General features: G+C 39.8%; 1 protein-coding gene across 5 annotated transcripts in view; it reads left to right on the top strand.

Moving 5' to 3' along the window:
• The window catches only part of tafa5a (TAFA chemokine like family member 5a), a 684,328-nt gene that overhangs the window by 70,040 nt on the left and 594,233 nt on the right, over positions 1-20,055 (top strand). For 3 of the 5 annotated variants that reach the window (XM_062064576.1, XM_062064575.1, XM_062064577.1), the window contains exon 3: positions 19,051-19,217. In XM_062064576.1, coding sequence (XP_061920560.1) covers positions 19,172-19,217 — 46 coding nt within the window. In that variant the 5' untranslated portion in view covers positions 19,051-19,171. Of the gene's footprint in view, positions 1-19,050; positions 19,218-20,055 lie in introns of those variants that run through there. The other 2 variants (XM_062064580.1, XM_062064579.1) reach the window with 2 other exon arrangements.

Raw genomic sequence — 20,055 nt, 5'->3', positions numbered from 1 at the left:
TTGTGATTTAGGGCTATATAAATAAACATTGATTGATGATTGATTGATTTTTTTTTTTTTTTTTTTATAGTGTCAAACAATGTTGTTTTAAGGTAATCAAAAACATGCACTTAAGTGACGGAAGTTATAGTTTTACATTCCTGTATCCACTGTCTATGCGGGGAAATGGGCTCTAATTTTGTGGATGGTCATCTGGTGTCTGGCGATGAAAAGGTAGCGTTCAAAGTACAGGTACAGTTAAATATCTACTGGTTACTCTTGCGTCGGACCAGTCTTCTTCTCAGGGAATAAAAGTCACTGGTCAATCCCAAGTTTTTTCGGATGACATATACTGTATGTTGAGTAAGAAGGACCATCAAGACAGAATAGCAATATTACCAAGTTTTACTAAAGCTTTAGGAGACCAGCCTTACAATGCGTTAATAGCGGCATCAAGCAGCGGTCTAAAAATCAAACGGAAGAGTCAGCTTATTTAGTATGAAACAACCCACTACCGCCCAAAAAGAAATACAGCCTTATTGTTCTAAACTGTTAAGGTAAAAAGGGAGTACATTATATTCCCAATACACATTCCAGCACCTTCAGGGTAAGGCACAGAGTTTACTAGCAAACAAAAAGGAGAAAGCACAACATGTACACAAGAGAAAATATTAGCTGCTTTAAACATGACTATGGACTAAAAAAGAACACTTAAAAATATCTCATTCTCACATTACTCAAAAACTAATTGCTATTATGGAAAATGACTGCCAGAATAATTTTTAGAAACAAACACATATTACATTAATTACAAAATTAAATGAAAGAAAACATGTTAGTCCAAGTTCCATGATCTGGAACTCTTACATTGTAGTATATGTTCTACGTTTATGTATTTATTCATAACAATATGTCTTCATTTTGTAGCGTGTCTCTTTGCTTCTTGGATATTTTGGTTTGTCCAATCAGCTTTCAGCTTCTATGAGTTGCCATGTAAATGTTATACGCTGAGGTCCTTCAGAATTTAAAGTGCTGATAAAGCCCAATATCACTTAAACTGTTAAGGTTGTTTCTTTAAAGCCCCATTTAAGAACTTTCAGCTTTGGTTGATTTTGGCGTCGTCAGTGGACCAAAGCGGTAGTGTTTTGCCAGAAGAAGAGCACATTTCCCATATAGCGTCAAACTGACATGATGTCCGCTGTAATATTGGCACGCATACTGTATTACGTCTCTAATGGCTGTGCTGATAATACATATGGAATGGGTTTGTTTGCCAGTTCCAGATCAATTTTGGTCAAGTTATGTGATACACGATGAAGCTTGTTACATTTGACCGAGCGGCAAATTCAAATCCAGCTACCGACTGTTGGATGCTGTTTTTTTCTTCCGAACAGTAGCTCAGACGTATAGATGACGATGTACAAACCCCGTTTCCATATGAGTTGGGAAATTGTGTTAGAGGTAAATATAAACGGAATACAATGATTTGCAAATCCTTTTCAACCCATATTCAATTGAATGCACTACAAAGACAACATATTTGATGTTCAAACTCATAAACTTTATTTTTTTTTGGCAAACAATAATTAACTTAGAATTTCATGGCTGCAACACGTGCCAAAGTAGTTGGGAAAGGGCATGTTCACCACTGTGTTACATGGCCTTTCCTTTTAACAACACTCAGTAAACGTTTGGGAACTGAGGAGAAACATTTTTGAAGCTTCTCAGGTGGAATTCTTTCCCATTCTTGCTTGATGTACAGCTTAAGTTGTTCAACAGTCCGGGGGTCTCCCTTGTGCTATTTTAGGCTTCATAATGCGCCACACATTTTCAATGGTGGCAACATATGTTGCTCCAAAACCTGTATGTACCTTTCAGCATTATTGGCGCCTTCACAGATGTGTAAGTTACCCATGTCTTGGGCACTAATACACCCCCATACCATCACAGATGCTGGCTTTTCAACTTTGCGCCTATAACAATCCGGATGGTTCTTTTCCTCTTTGGTCCGGAGGACACGACGTCCACAGTTTCCAAAAACAATTTGAAATGTGGACTCGTCAGACCACAGAACACTTTTCCACTTTGTATCAGTCCATCTTAGATATGCTCAGGCCCAGCGAAGCCGACGGCGTTTCTGGGTGTTGTTGATAAACGGTTTTCGCCTTGCATAGGAGAGTTTTAACTTGCACTTACAGATGTAGCGACCAACTGTAGTTACTGACAGTGGGTTTCTGAAGTGTTCCTGAGCCCATGTGGTGATATCCTTTACACACTGATGTCGCTTGTTGATGCAGTACAGCCTGAGGGATGGAAGGTCACGGGCTTAGCTGCTTACATGCAGTGATTTCTCCAGATTCTCTGAACCCTTTGATGATATTATGGACCGTAGATGGTGAAATCCCTAAATTCCTTGCAATAGCTGGTTGAGAAAGGTTTTTTTCTAAACTGTTCAACAATTTGCTCACGCATTTGTTGACAAAGTGGTGACCCTCGCCCCATCCTTGTTTGTGAATGACTGAGCATTTCATGGAATCTACTTTTATACCCAATCATGGCACCCACCTATTCCAATTGGCCTGTTCACCTGTGAGATGTTCCAAATAAGTGTTTGATGAGCATTCCTCAACTTTATCAGTATTTATTGCCACCTTTCCCAACTTCTTTGTCACGTGTTGCTGGCATCAAATTCTAAAGTTAATGATTATTTGCAAAAAAAAAAAAAAAGTTTATCAGTTTAAACATCAAATATGTTGTCTTTGTAGCATATTCAACTGAATATGGGTTGAAAATGATTTGCAAATCATTGTATTCTGTTTATATTTACATCTAACACAATTTCCCAACTCAACGGGGTTTGTAGTTGAGGAGAAAGAGTTACCGAGTTTTTTGGTTGAGTAATAACAGTATTAATCGCCATTATTCTGAATTCCGTTCTAAATGTAAACACACATTTTGTTGTGTTGCGTTTTTGCATATTTAGTTCGTAGAATTGCAACTTTGTAGTGGTGGTATTAAGTCTGTTAGCGCCAGTTTTGCGAAAGCCACCGCCTGCCACCAGCGACATCAAATTGGTAGTGGTGGCCTACCAAACGGAGCCGACCTGACTTTACTTTTAGGCAGTTGTTCACACTTCATATGTACTGCCGGCTTGTTATAGCCGAGGCCTGCAGGAAATTGGATTTTTATGACCCACTCATCAAATGTAATTAAAGGTAGCCTTCCACAGACTGGCACCTTCAAGAGAACAAGATAGGAGGCTCAGTGAACAATCAAAAAGAGGCTATGTGAGCGACTTTATCAGCAGGCGGGATGCAATTAGGATGATATTTTGAATAGGAACTGTCTTCAGTGTTTGATTTGTCGAAGTGTCGGCGGCTGCCTTCCTGCTGGGATCAGTCGGATTCTTTTTGACAGAAACTGAACCGTCTCTCTGACAACTCATCAAAGTTAGGTCCTTAGCATGGCGGTTTGTGGTGCGAAACATAGGGCTGAGCTTTATAGCTGAAGACTGTATCACAGTATATGTTTTTTATGTCGGTCGATATCAATAATTACGGACTTATCGAAAATAAGGATCAGGAGGTTTTAACATTTTTATTTCAAATGTAATTTTCCTCTGATTACAAGCACCTCAGCTATTTGAGGCAGAAAGGAAATGAAATGGCAACACAAGCATGAAAAATGCTCAATGTAACAATACTTAAATCACATTGGAAACTTAAAGGGGCTGTTTGGAACAATTACACAGATGCCCAGAAGGCGCCAACTTTACAATCTATTTTACACAGTAATGACGTACGTACCTGCACAGGCATTAGCTTTGGGTATTAGCTAATAGCAATTAGCGTTATCTTTTGTTGAATGTACATTCTATCAGAACATGACTGCAAATTGTTGCTTCTCTTGGACTGCTTCTGTATATGTGCACACGCTTCCTACTAGGGATGATGTTTGATAAGAAATTATCGAGTTTGAGCCTATTATCGAATCCTCTTATCGAACCGATACCTTATCGATTCTCTTATCAAGTCCAGATAGGTTGTTTTATATGGAAAAAAAACACACAATATTTGGTTTAACAAAAGCTCACTTTTATTATATAATAAGAAAAAAAAAATCTAATAAATAAATATTGACTGTTACCCCCACTAATAAAATAAAATAAATATTGACTGTTGTTACCCAAAGTATATTAAGTGGGATTTTTCAGAAAAACAAATATATACAGTAACACAAAAACAACCTGTCTCTGTGATCACTATAGGTGTATAAATAATAATATAGTGTTTAATAAAATCAGTCCCTTGGGCACAAAACTGAAAATAATACAGCTCTCCAAAAAGTGCACTTCTGCTGCAATTTGACATAACTGTTTGTTATGATGCTTTGACATTTTTGCACTTTATTTCTTTATTGAAAGAAAATTCTATGAAGAAAAATGTTGTTTGCAAATGTGGATACAATGCTAAAAAATGAAAAGTTAAAGCTAAAAAAAGAAATACACTTTATTGAGTTAAAATCTTTCTTTATAGGGGGAAAGATGTGATGTTATGAGCTAGGGAAAATAACAACTACACTACCCAGCATGCAACGGGAGTGACGGTAGCCCCGAAAAGTGTTGTTGCATGTCGCAACCGGCAGGTAAGAATGAGGTTATGAGCACGCTGTGAAAGTAAACGTCAAGAACTCAGCCAACACGCCTCGTCTGCATTATTTATAATTAGACAGACAACACGTATACAGTGTGATTTTGTTTTGTTTACAAGGAAAGAAAACCAAAAGTTAAAAAAGGGAGATATGTTGTATATATATGTATGTGCTGCGGTTGCTTTAAGAACGTTGCGACAGCTGCCGTAAAGGAGGTGCGTTGCTAGCCTGGTTGCTATGTTTCCGGTTGGTCGTAAAAGTGTTCGTCATGTGTTTGTACCCTGCTCAAATCTCTCAGTAAAGTTATTGATTGGATTATACCTTTTGTTTTGAACTTTATTACACATTGGAGTGCGGTCCATTGTTTTTAATGCTTTCCCTATCTGCGCCTAATGACTGAGCTACGTGACGTCATTTCTTGTGATGTCTCAAGGGGCATTTCTGGTCGGGACGGGATTCGTTCCGAGGGATTCGAATAAAGAACCAACTCTTTTTCTTTACTATAGTGGTCTCGATAACGGGTACCGGTCCTCAAAAAGGGATTTGAGTCCGAGGACTCGGTTCTTTTCTTATCGCACAACCGGGAAAACCGGTTTCGAGTATCATCCCTACTTCCTACACATACGTGTTGACAAAACTGGGTGAGAAACAGCCGTAAACATAGGGATGGGAATTGATAACATGTTACCGGCTTAGATTCCACTTTCGATTCGGTTCTTTTATCGATTATTTGGGGGGAAAAAAGATAGCAAAAATTTGGATTTGCATCAACTTTGTTTGGCTTAGAGCTAACATGGCGTTTAGCCACCAGTGAGACATAAAAAAAACTATTTTGCAAATAATTAAATGAATACATTCTGTAGAACTGTAGAATTTAACAAAATAAAACATATTTGGAAATTACATAAGAATGTAAAATTTTTAAAACTTTAAAGAATCTTTGTCTTCTGCCTCAAAAATATACCGTACAAAGGTTTGTTTAGATCTACAAGGTGACACAGATATAATCACATAGGCCCATAACATGCAACATGAGATGTTTCAAGCCTTCTTATGATATGATGTTGATGATTATGGCTCACAGCTTCTGAAAACCTTGATTTGAAAATCTCAGAAAATGTGGCGTTTTCAAAAACTCTAAATCATGATAATCAAAATGATAAAGGCTTGACATAGCTCACTTTGGATGTAATGACTTTGTATAACTTATTAGTCTCACATTTCAAGTTAACTGCTGACACGAATGGACTTTTACATGATATTCAAATTTTATGGGTTCCAATTGTATAATATAATGACGGGGTGAAAATGTTGGAGGAAAACATGCTTTTCTCCTACTAAAACTGAACGTTCACCTACCGAGAAAGCATCTATGTGGCAAATTGTTGCAAGCTTTTGACAACAAACTGAGTCACTGCTCGATGGCATTTGTCGAATGGTACTCTTCCCTGCCGCGTTGAAAGCTTGTGACAGACGTGAACTGGAGCCATTACTGCCCGCCTCCAAACCGGTCAGAATATGCCTCCTTATGCTCATCTAAATGAGAAGGCATTCATTCCAATTTAGCAAGTAATAGCGCTAACATTATAGACGGTATTAGTACCTGTTGTATTTACGTCAGATGACTGCTGCTGCCTAGGATGAGAATGGCATGGTTCAAAAACGCGACATTCTTTCATAGTTATTGTATGCTGTATATTCAAATGTTTAAGCATAGTTCTTGTATGTCTTTCTCTTAATGAAATAGCAACCATGGAATTAATGCAAGTAGCGCTGTTGCAATCTTTTCTAGTAAACAGTCGGCAAACTTCAGAGCACTTTTTCCGCCCGGGCGTCACTACGCACGTTGCGTGATGATGTCATCCTCACCCGTAAGAACCATTAAGGGAATTGTTTGGAAAAAATGGCAAGCGATTCCAAGGAATTGACACACTGGGTTTTCGATCCCCATCCCTATGTAAACATCCATTTTATTTGGCCCAGTAATTATAATTGTGACAAATATAGACTATTGTCAAACAAATGTATTCTGTTCAACCACTAATGGTAACATAATCTTGCCAGTGGTGTTCTTCCTATATTTTTTGCTTTGAAAAATGTTACTGTGTGGAAGTTGCAAACAGCACCTTTAACAACAGCCTCTTAAAGGCCTACTGAAATGAATTTTTTTTATTTAAACGGGGATAGCAGATCTATTCTATGTGTCATACTTGATCATTTCGCGATATTGCCATATTTTTGCTGAAAGGAGTTAGTATAGAACGACGATAAAGATCGCAACTTTTGGTATCTGATAAAAAAAAAAAGGCTTGCCCCTACCGGAAGTAGCGTGACGTTGTCGGGTGAACATATCCGCAAAGTTCCCTATTGTTTACAATGATGGCCGCCAGAAGTGAGAGAGATTCGGACCGAGAAAGCGACGATTTCCCCATTAATTTGAGCGAGGATGAAAGATTTGTGGATGAGGAAAGTGCAAGTGAAGGACTAGTGGGGAGTGGAAGCGATTCAGATAGGGAAGATGCTGTGAGAGCCGGGGGTGACCTGATATTCAGCTGGGAATGACTACAGCAGTAAATAAACACAAGACATATATATACTCTATTAGCCACAACACAACCAGGCTTATATTTAATATGCCACAAATGAATCCCGCATAAAAACACCTAGGTGTTTGTTATGCTAGCTCCTAGCTACACGGGATCCCGTCCATATAACCCGCAAATACAATTCAAACACCTGCACAACACACACACTCACTCAGCCCAAAGGACCGTTCACCTAACCCAAGGTTCATAAAGCTTATATATTTAACCAAAGTTACGTACGTGACACGCACGTACGGGCAAGCGATCAAATGTTTGGAAGCGTGCGGGTGGGACCTGATATTCAGCTGGGAATGACTACAACAGTAAATAAACACAAGACATATATATATACTCTATTAGCCACAACACAACCAGGCTTATATTTAATATGCCACAAATTAATCCCGCATAACAAACACTTAGGTGTTTGTTATGCTAGCTCCTAGCTACTAGCTCGAGCTAGTTATAGCAAGCGATCAAATGTTTGGAAGCGCAGCTGCGTACTCACGGTATCGCGTCTGTGTATCCAAATCAAAGTCCTCCTGGTAAGAGTCTCTGTTGTCGGAGTTTTTCGATCTTGACTGCATCTTTCGGGAATGTAAACAATGAAACACTGACTGTGTTGTGTTGCTGACTTCCCTCGCAAAATACTCCGCTTCGCACCGACAACTTTCTTCTTTGCTTGCTCAGCTTCTTTCTCCATAATGCAATGAACAAATTGCAACAGATTCACCAACACAGATGTCCAGAATACTGTGGAATAATGAGATGAAAACTACAGTCAGGCTACAGTCTTTCTCCATAATGCAATGAACAAATTGCAACAGATTCACCAACACAGATGTCCAGAATACTGTGGAATAATGAGATGAAAACAGAGCTATTTCGTATTGGCTTCAATGGGGACGCCATACCTCTGTTTCACTGGCTACGTCACGCGCATACGTCATCCTCCAAAGGAATTTTCAACCGGAAGTTTAGCGGGAAATTTAAAATTGCACTTTATAAGTTAACCCGGCCGTATTGGCATGTGTTGCAATGTTAAGATTTCATCATTGTTATATAAACTATCAGACTGCGTGGTCGGTAGTAGTGGCTTTCAGTAGGCCTTTAAAATGAAAGTGAAAAATAAAGAATACACAGGAAATGCTTCATAAAGTCTAAAAAAATAGTGTGAAGCACACCCTCCCAGTTTTGTAGTATAAATATTTTGGGTTTTGGCACCAACTGCTAGACTAGATCTGACCAATCTAAGACTAGATCTGACCAATGTAAGTCTAAGACTAGATCTGACCAATCTAAGTTTATGAGCATGAACTGATGAAGTCTACTGAGGTATTGGCACCAGCTGCTAGCTCTGACCAGTCTAAGTCTAAGACTAGATCTGACCAATCTAAGTCTATGACCATGAACTAATGAAGCTGACTGATGTATTGACACCAGCCACTAGACTATATCTGACCAATCCCAGTCTGAGTATGAACTGATGAAGCTGGCTGAGGTATTGGCACCAGCTGCTAGACTAGATCTGACCAATCAAGTCTAAGGCTAGATCTGACCAATCTAAGACTAGATCTGACCAATCTAAGACGAGATCTGACCAATCTAAGTCTATGAGCATAAATTGATTAAGCCTACTGAAGTGTTGACACCAGCCGCTAGACTAGATCTGACCAGGCTAAGACTAGATCTGACCAATCTAAGTCTGAGCATGAACTGATGAAGCCTACTGAGGTGTTGACACTAGCAGCTAGACTAGATCTGACCAATCTAAGTCTATGAGCATAAACTGATGAAGCCAACTGAGGTGTTGGCATCAGCAGCTATACTAGATCTGACCAGTCTAAGACTAGATCTGATCAATCTAAGTCTGAGCATGAACTGATTAATCTGACTGAGGTATTGGCACCAGCCGCTAGACTAGATCTGACCAATCTAAGTTTAAGACTAGATCTGACCAATCTAAGTCTATGACCGTGAACTGATGAAGCCGACTGAGGTATTGGCACCAGCCGCTAGACTAGATCTGACCAATCTAAGTCTAAGACTAGATCTGACCAATCTAAGTGTATGACTATATCTGACCAGTCTAAGACTAGAACTGACCAATCTAAGTCTATGAGCATGAAATGATGCAGTCTACTGAGGTATTGGCACTAGCTGGTAGACTAGATCTGACCAGTGTAAGTATAATAGTAGATCTGACCAACCTGAGTCTAAGACTAGATCTGACCAATCTAAGTCTATGTCCATGAACTGATGAAGCCGACTGATGTATTGGCACCAGCTGCTAAACTAGATCTGACCAATCAAAGTCCAAGACTAGATCTGACCAATCTAAGACTAGATCTGACCAATCTAAGTCTAAGACTAAATCTGACCAATACAAGTCTATGACCATGAACTGATGAAGCCGACTGAGGTATTGGCACCAGCCGAGGGGCTAGATCTGACCAATCTTAAGTCTAAGACTAGACCTGACCAATCTAAGTCTATGAGCATGAACTGATGAAGCCAACTCGGATGAGAGGCGAAACGTCTTCTAAGACAAACCAAACAGTCCAGAAGCAATTGATTGAATGTCCTGAGGTTACAATGACCTGGATGAATGTGAACATACCACACACAAGTACCAACAATTGATACCGTTGAATACTGGTATTGATTCCAAGGTATTGGGGATTGGTACCGTATCGGTTCAAATCTGAAGGGTACCCGTTCCTACAGGCAATACAGAAGGTGTACGTTTTGATCAATTCACCCTTTTGTCTCAATGATGGAGAAGATATTTTCTCTACGCCCGCATAGAACACTCAGGTTTGATGTTGTCATGTCAGGCATATGGCTAGCTAATGGACCGGGGAGGTATGAGACACATGCGCTGAGGGAATTATTTTGTTGTTATCTGCCGCAGACATTATCAGTCCTCCTTGCAGAGTGCTGGCTCGACAACAGAGCGCCTGCGTCGGGTGCGGCTCTCCGGCAGCCAGAAGTGATGTTTAACACGAGCGATAATGCTGGGTTACGCTGGATAAAAGAGGGCTGTCATCCGGTTGCTGCGTCATCAGATAAGCAGAAATTAGCATCTGCCCTGACCATGGTGGATGGGCTATGAGCAAGCTTGTGTTCTTCCCAATAACAGAAGTATCACCCAGTGTGTCCACCAGGGGCAGCATGTGTGAATAACTTAAAAATTGCCAAAGAGCTTCAAAGGACCTGGCGCTCTCTCCTTGTCTCTAATATTGTCCACGCCAGCCAAGAAACATCCTGTTTTTGGCACGGCGTCCCCAGAAGACAAGGCAGCGTTTCCATTCACAGCTTGCAGCATTCGGGAACTGTCCCCAGAAGCGAGAACAGGGGGGTTGCCAATATGTCCGATTGCCAATATTATTGAACGCATCCAAAGTTTTGATCCTTACTGAGAGTCTAAAGCACTGCCTCCTACGCATCATCCTCTGGATTGACTACTCTCTGGATCTGTCCCTTTTAGACACACTTCAGTGCTGATGGTTTGACCTACTTTACTTGAATTATCTCTACTGTATTCAGTGCTGAATGGAAATCAGAATCATAGGAAGTTTTTAATACAATCGATTGTGTTGGCCGTGCTACAGTTTGAGATTTCTCCCACATCTCAATGCCCAACTTTGTAGCTTTCGGGCAGGTGTCTCAAATTCAATTTACCTTGGAGCAGCTGGTGGTGGAGATGGGCAGAGGCTGGTCCTGACAAAGTATTCACTGTAGAACCACGTGATTACCATAAATTCCGGACTATATGCCGCTACTTTTTTCTTACTCTTTGAACCCTGCGGTTTATAAAACAGTGCAGCTAATTTATGGATTTTTCTTCGCTAACGGCCGTAATGCAAATTGTTAAAAAAAACAAAAAAAGTGTGCTTAATTGGTGTTTGTGTTATCGCGCCATCTTTTGGACAAGTTTGTTCACTGCAGATTCTTTAGTGCCTTTCTTTTTAGAGCTTTCAAGTGTTGCTCTGTCTCCTAACCGTTCATTCATCACTCCAAGCAACATTTTTAAGTTTTACAATATAACTAAAACTGTTTATACTTCCTAAACCGTCCTATGTGTGATGCCTGTAGGAGTGTTTTCATGCATATTTGTACGTGCTATCGTAATGTAAAGAAACTAGCGTTGTTGGCATGAGCTAATATGCTAACACGTTAATGAGTGTCTTTGTCAGTATTATTAACTTATAATGGCATTACTTTTTGTATTGTTTCAGTTTCACAAATTTCTCAGTAAATTCACCAAAGTGTCACCGTGGAGTTAAGCTGATTGGAGAGCTAGCTTTCGCAGCTAGTGAGTCCATGACGATGACTTCTGTTTTGTTTGATCAGTCGTTTTACTGCCGGGTTACACACACCGTTTGGAAACAATTTGGGTATGTAAATAAAGATTTACAAAAAAATTCTGTTATTTCACCACATACACTGTATATCTGCGGTCTATAGTCTGGTGTGGCTAATATATGGATTTTTTTTCTCTCTAAAATAGAAATATACGGTACATTTGTTAACTACTTCTACCAGCAGCTGTAGTGATGGTAGGCCTTAATGTGAAAATGCACTTTTTTTATGGAATATTGCCGATCATTCACAATCCTTATGTAAGACGAGGGCAAATTTTGTGTTCTTATGTAATGCAATCTAACGCTAGCAAAGTTAGCCAACAATGCAGCTAATAAGAGTCACAACTAGAGATGTCCGATAATATCGGACTGCCGATATTATCGGCCGATAAATGCTTTAAAATGTAATATCGGAAATTATCGGTATCGGTTTCAAAATTATCGGTATCTGTTTCAAAAAGTAAAATTTATAACTTTTTAAAACGCAGCTGTGTACACGGACGTAGGAAGAAGTACAGAGCGCCAATAAACCTTAAAGGCACTGCCTTTGCGTGCCGGCCCAGTCACATTTCTATGGCTTTTCACACACACAAGTGAATGCAAGGCATTGATGGTCAACAGCCATACAGGTCACAAATTCATTTTCGGGGATGGCGTGGCGCGGTTGGGAGGGTGGCCGTGCCAGCAACCTGAGGGTTCGTGGTTCGATCCCCACCTTCTACCAACCTCGTCACGTCCGTTGTGTCTTTGAGCAAGACACTACATCCTTGCTCCTGATGGGTCATGGTTAGGGCCTTGCATGGCAGCTCCCGCCATCAGTGTGTGAAAGTGTGTGTGAATGGGTGAATGTGGAAATAGTGTCAAAGCGCTTTGAGTACCTTGAAGGTAGAAAAGCGCTATACAAGTATAACCCATTTACCATTTACTCTTCCACAATGTAAATTCGAAAAAGTGGAAGTTATCGGCACTTACGTGAATCCTGTCGGACATCAGAATTAGGTAATACAACAACTTATATTCTTGTCTTCATGAAAGAAAGGGATCTATAAGTTATACATGCTTGTATTTTGTATTTTAAATACATAAATATACATTTTATATATACTGTACATGTATACTTGTACTTCCAGTTGAAAGCTCTAAAAAGAAGGGGACTGTTGCACCTGCGTTGAGCGAACTCGTTCAGAAGATGGCACTATAGCTCAAACAAACTTTTTCAGTGTCTTTGCTTGTTTGTTTTTGTAAAGTATTTGCATTATGGCCGTCAGCGAAGAAAAGTCCTTCAATTAGCCGCACCATTTTTTTAAGCCGCCGGGTTCAAAGCCTAGGCAGAAAGTAATGGCTTATATTTCGAATTTGCGGTAGTTAGGCTAATTTGTGGATGAATTAAAGCACCTGAATATAAATCATATGTATTTTCTAATCGATCATCAATCGAGCATACAGAGCAATATGGAAGTGCAATACAAGTGCGATATTATTTACCGTATTTTCAGGAACATAGGGCACACCGCATTATAAAGCACAATGCCGATGAATGGCCTATTTTCGATCTTTTTTTAATATATAAGGCGCACCGGATTATAGGGCGCATTAAAGGAGTCATTTTTTTTTTTTTTTTCAAGCTTGACAACACTTCCTTGTGGTCTACATAACATGTAATGGTGGTTCGTTGGTCAAAATGTTGCATAGATTGTTTTAAAGATCATCTTCAAGTCGCTTTCTGACAGTTGCTTCAGGATGTGCCGTCTTATTTACGTGGCTCCCCGTCATCTTTGTTGTAGTGGTGTAGCGTGCAAAGACGGGAGTGGAAGAAGTGTCAAAAGCTCTCTAATAACTAAAGTTCTTGGGTGAATAATGTAAACTCACTACACCGGTATGTTTTAGCGCTTTCATGGCGAATTTACTGAGAGATATACGTTAGAACTTTACACTACTTTATATTAGAAATGGCAACAGCGGAGCATGAATGTCCTATAACAATAAGATAGAGAAAAAGAAGAAGCTTATCGACTACATCGTCGCCACGGACTACAAAGGCGGACTCCCGCAAATGTTTAGGACTTATGCAGATCCCAAATACACATCAGCAGGTACCAGAAGGTAAGACAATTTGCTTTTGCATAATATTGCGAAACGAAACAGCAGATACTGTCTTACTTTATACACACACCATAATAATACTCGTATGTTGAAGCACATCAAGCGGTGCGGCTTCACAGCTTACCAAAGTCGTACTTAAAACATTTTGATAGATTTTTGAGCACCGTGTATAATGTTCTATATTTTCAATGGAACATATACAATGTTGGTGTTGTTTACTTGAGTCATATTGCCATCATAGTGCAGCCTACACGTATCTCTTAAATTTGACTGCCATCTACTGGTCACACTTATCATTACACAATGTACCAAATAAAATTGCTTCGAGGTCGGTAAGCAAAACCAGCATTATTCCATACATTAGGCGCACCGGGTTATAAGGTGCACTGTTGAGATTTGAGGGAAAAAAAGTGTGCCTTACACTCTGGAAAATACAGTATTATAATTGAACACCAGTTTTCCCCTTTAACCTTCCCCACAAATGTATTTTTATCGTGTCACTCAGCGACGGCGCCAAGAAATACTGCTTTCCACAATCCAGCCAACCTGCCTCTGTTGTCACAACTCATTTCCTGCAAACAATTCATCCCTTTTGTGTCGTGGCTCGCTTCGATATCCCGCCGCTCGCCGCGACTCTTTGACACCTCAGTCAAGTCATTTCTGCTCGCTGGCAGCGCCGCGCGTTCCCTCTGACCACGAGGCGGGTAAATAAACCCATTCGTCCTGCGAGTGACAAGTCGTATTTGGCCAAAAGCGCACGACGTTGACGCGCCTTCATCCTCGGCGCGGATTGATTACGACCTCCGAATCAGCTCTAGAAGGCAGCAGCTTTGCTTCTGACAGCACTGCCATGTAGGATGTTCTCCTCTGGCTTTTGTCAAAGGGATAGTTTGGCGTCACACGCCTGCTTCTATGCACGGTAACGGCAGCGTCTCAGATGAACGGCCTGGAGTGTTATTACAGCGCGATAAGAAGAAGAATCTTCCAGTGATAAAGAAGATGGATGCCGCTCCAGTGAAGTGACTTCATCACCTTTAGGCGTCGCCTCCCTCCGTTTCTAATCATACATCCCTAACTCCCTCACCTCTGCCACTGATGTTAATAAACTCAATTGGAGCGCTTGTTGCATCCCCTCCATCACCAGGACTTAAAATAACACTGTGTGTGGGGGGGGGGGGGGGGGAACAAAAGGACGTGCCACAGTTATTAATTGTCCAAGAGATGAATATCCCATTACAGTCGGACTGAGGAATGGAGATATGGCGAGGGGTTATCTCCTGATTAATGCCAAGTCCGCGCGATGCATGATTAATTTTGAAGCGCTAGTGGGTGTTTAATCACGGCCACATGCGATATGATCAATTATAGGGTGGGGAGGGGGGGTGATTACACTACCTTTTCAGCGTGCGGAACATATGTCACCCGAGGTTTAGCGGGTTCACTCGTAACGTGGGATTACACTGGAGGTAAAAATGAGGAATTAAACCGAGGAGGCTTTATTGGACTACTTAGTTTAACATTTAATGTGGTCAGGCTTTATTCTAAACCGTAAATAATCCCGGCTGCTGTGAGTGCTGCACATGCAAGACTGACTCTCATACTAAACGCCGAAAACAAAAATTTAAAAAATACAGTGCCGTATTTTCCGAACTTTAAAACGCAACGCTAAATAAGCTGCACCCACTAAATCTGGGGGATTTTGTCTCTCCATATATAAATTGCACCGGACTATAAGCCGCATATATACATAATATATATATATATATATATATATATATATATATATATATATATATATATATATATATATATATATATATATATATATATATATATATATATTTTTTTTTTTTTTTTTTTAATGAAAAGAGTTATTTGCACAGAAATATTCTGTAAATGTGTATTTACAAACCCTGATTGTTTCCAAACGGAAATGATCCAACAAAACAGAAGTCATCGTCATGGACCCACTAGCTGCAGAAGATAGCTCCCTAATCAGCTAAACAGACACTAAAATATTAATATATATATATATACCGTATTTTTCGGAGTATAAGTCGCTCCGGAGTATAAGTTGCACCGGCCGAAAATGCATAATAAAGAAAGAAAAAAACATAAGTCGCACTGGAGTATAAGGCGCATTTTTTGGGGACATTTATTAGATAAAACCCAACACCAAGAATAGACATTTGAAAGGCAATTTAAAATACATAAAGAATAGTGAACAACAGGCTGAATAAGTGTACGTTATATGAGGCATAAATAACCAACTGAGAACGTGCCTGGTATGTTAACGTAACATATTATGGTAAGAGTCATTCAAATAACTATAACATATAGAACATGCTATACGTTTACCAAACAATCTGTCACTCTTAATCGCTAAATCCCATGAAATCTTATACGTCTAGTCTCTTACGTGAATGAGCTAAATAATATTATTTGATATTTTACGGTAATGTGTTAATAATTTCACACATAAGTCGCTCCTGAGTATAAGTCGCACCCCAGGCCAAACTATGAAAAAAACTGCGACTTTTGGTCCGAAAAATACGGTATATATATCCATGTCACACTTCAAAACCCCTTTCAAACACCTGTGCACTACAAACTGTGCTCATTGTAGCTTATCTTAATTCCTTCATTTTGATAAAACTATATATATATATATATATATATATATATATATATATATATATATATATATATATATATATATATTATTATTATTATTATTTTCTTGTTTTTTTCTTTTGTTTTGTAGGTTAAATAATTGTATTTATTGTGTTCCCTAGTTAATGTTGCTGATCAATTTCAATTCATTGAGTTTATTAAATTTCATTTTTCAGAATCAAATACCGTAATTTCCGGACTATAAGCCGCTACTTTTTCCCCTCGTTCTGGTCCCTGCGGCTTATACAACGGTGCGGCTTATTTACGGCCCGTTCTTCTCCGACACCGACGAAGAGGATTTCGGTGGTTTTAGTACGCAGGAGGAAGACGATGACACAATGATGACTTTTCATATACCGGTAGGCTGGTTATTTTGATAACGTACAGGCGAGCACTTTGTATTACTTTGCACCGTTGTATTATTTGTACTCTGCACGAATGCTGTTCGCCATGTCAAAGATGTGAAAGTTTGATTGATTGATTGAAAGATGTATTGTTAATAAATGGGACGCTTTGCATTCCCAAACAGTCATCTCTGTCCCGGCAATCCCCTCCGTGGTAGCAGGAACCCCTATATACTACGCTAATTACACATCAAAACCCTGCGGCTTATAGTCGGGTGCGGCTTATATATGGAGCAATCTGTATTTTCCCCTAAATTTAGCTGGTGCGGCTTATAGTCCGGAAATTACGGTAGTTTAAGTCGGTCATAAAAAGTTTTTAGGTTAAATAAGGATTTAAACTATGAACAAAGATATTTCAATATAAGACAAGTTGATCTTTTGTTTCAGACTAAAATCAATTTTAACAAAGGTATTTGTTAAAGATGATCTATTTTTCGTTCTTATTTTTTTCAATATTAATTAGGTGGATTACTTATAAAAATGTTATTGACAAATGATACTGTTTGTGTGTGGGGGGAGTGTGGGGCGATAGTAGAAAATAATTGAGAACTGCTAAAAACTGATAGCCCTTACCAACATGGCGTCCGTTCTATTCTGCACTTTAGCTGCTTACGCTAATGCCGTTGATTGACAGGACCGCCGGGCCAAATCCCCGAGGACAATTGTGATCTTTTTGCCATGATAAGCATTATGGTGCATGCTTAAAAGTTCAAGTCGGAGATTGCGACAATTTCACCAGTTGTCCATCACGTCACACGCCGCAAGCATATTAATAAACTCTGGTGTTCATTATGCGGCCATGTTGTGGCAGCGTTCCAGCGTCTGGCCTCACATGCTGGCGTTCAAGCAGAGCAGGGCCTCGTCTTTCTCAGGAAAAATCGGGCCATTTAACGCAAACCTGGGACCCGTCCTTGGCAAGACCGATACAGGTCGTACTGACCTGCCCGCATGGGAGAGGGGATGGATGGCTGTAAGACGGGAGAACGTGACTTGGATGGATGGCGGGGAGGAGAATATGGACAGACGGCAACGGATGAAAAATGCCAAGGAAAGTAAAAGTCATGTGGGTCATTTGAAATGCCTCAATTGTGGAAAGGTGTGGAAACATGCATCTCTAGCATGTTGCCTGTGCTGTCTTCCCGACTAATACACCACACCGTGGTACAGTTCACACCCACAAGTCGGACTGTCTTGAAATTTCTCCCACAGCTCACTGAACTCTACATTTTAGCTTCACTGTGTTTCTCCGAATCGCCATGGGAGACGGTGTAGTTTTGACAGGGAGTGCCGAGCACGTGTGTGTAAAATATGAGCAATATCGGATAAAAAAACAAACATGTCCATCATTAAGTTTAACGTCTTTGCAGAGGTGGGACTTCTTAACTAGCTGTCCAAAAGTCATTGATCATTTGTACACAGATTATACAAATGTAAGTTTATTTTTATCACACATGCTGGCTTCCAAAGTATTTTTAGTAGAACCCATGGGAGTCGGCACCAGGGACATTTGTTTTAGAAATGGGGGCGGACACAACTGGTTTGTGTACAGGAGGCGTGGCTTGAAGGGATTAAATGCATGTTTTGGAGTAATATTAATTGGAAACAAGTTGTTTAAATATTCATTGTTGTACAAAATAACAATATTAACCAAATTATATAAATACCTTATTTAATTTTATTTTTATTTTTTTAAAGTGCCATAGTTTAATGTTCACCTCGTATGTCCTGGCTGGGAATCGAACAATATATACCGGAACAAAAAGCCAATTCTTAATCTACTGTGCTACCAGTACCGCTCGTATTATGCATGCGCTAATCAACAATTTAACGACCTTTGAGTGAAGCACAAGACTCCTTCTTTGTCTTAATTGTTTACGAGTCATATTTCCGCGTGGAGGCCAACTCGTTCTTATCGCGCATCTGACCGCTGATTGATCAGTCAATGTCAAGAAGGCAGCCTCAGAAGGCCAATCAATGAGCTCGTGGCCCGTCCAAAGGAACTAGCTTCAGTCTTAGCGGCCGTTTTCCGCCTGGCGCTAGTGTTTGACTTGCCTCCGTTCAATAGCAAAACATTATTTTTCGACGTTATAAGGTGTAGCGGACATAAAGTGCTTTTTTGCAAAAGTGCAAGGGACATGTCCCTCACCCCTGTCTTCCCCAAATGACATCCGTGGACGGCACACATTAAAGTACACCCCCATACTTATATGATGAAGTGCACATTGTTCCTCCTCTCTACCTGCACTCTTACCTCAATGACCATCATGGTGTACCTTTTCTATTATTCAGGACGCAAGGCCACAGGAGCTGTTCCAAAACATTGAGGACGACAACAAGAAAAGAAAAAAAAACTCCTACAACAACTCCACACGTGGGGATTCTTACACGGCTTTTGAGAGACAGCTGCCTTATGGACTGTGCCAAAGCGGTCCCACACCACAAAGCACAGCCATCTGGTAAGTGAGCCAAGCAAATGGGCAAACTTTACCCGTGAACTGGTTTGCTACTGTAGTTCTGATCGGCTCCTTTTTTTTTTCTTTTTCTTTTTTACACCGTCATATCCACGAGCGCCTGATGGTACTAAATCGAGATGCGGCAGCCCCCGTTTTTTTCAATTCTGCATGCCCAACGTTGCGTGTAAGAGTCCATTGAAACAAAAAACAAACATATTTGCAATGTACTCTTTGTCCAACACGGCGGGCTTGAAAAATGTATTACTTTGTCTTCTTTTTCTACTTTTTATCTGCTTCTCTGCAGTCTCACAATATTGTTTTGTTGTCCAAATCCTAGCCTTGATGCTAATAACCAGACCATTTTAAAGTGTTTTAATTACCTGAAATACACTCTATTTTGTGTCTGTGGCTATAATGCTAATGAGCTGTGATTGTTGCTGACAGTTTTTTTTTTCTTTAAAAATCGTTTCTGTGAACTTTATATACTTTTTACAGCTACACTTTTGCAAGAGATAGGTGATGCACAATATAAATTAAATAAATATGGCTGACAAGAGAGCTTTTACTACTATCGTCAAATTGTGATGGTAATAACAGTGTTAAATAATAAAAGCGTAAATTATTTTTACCAGTAACAAATAATCAAATTAATTAAAAACCGTTACTGATACTTTTGAAGGAACATGGCACGCTACTTTTGATGTGGTTTCATGTCAACAATACAGAAATGCAGGAAGTAACTTCTTACAAATAAAAACAAGAACTTGCACCACACTAAAAAATGAACTTGATATCAAATAGAAGGAGGCAACATCACACAGCAAACATGTCAGGTTCAAAC

The sequence above is a fragment of the Entelurus aequoreus genome, linkage group LG12 (assembly GCF_033978785.1).
Source record: "Entelurus aequoreus isolate RoL-2023_Sb linkage group LG12, RoL_Eaeq_v1.1, whole genome shotgun sequence".
NCBI classification, from domain to species: domain Eukaryota; kingdom Metazoa; phylum Chordata; class Actinopteri; order Syngnathiformes; family Syngnathidae; genus Entelurus; species Entelurus aequoreus.
This window is presented reverse-complemented; position numbering and strand designations above follow the sequence as displayed.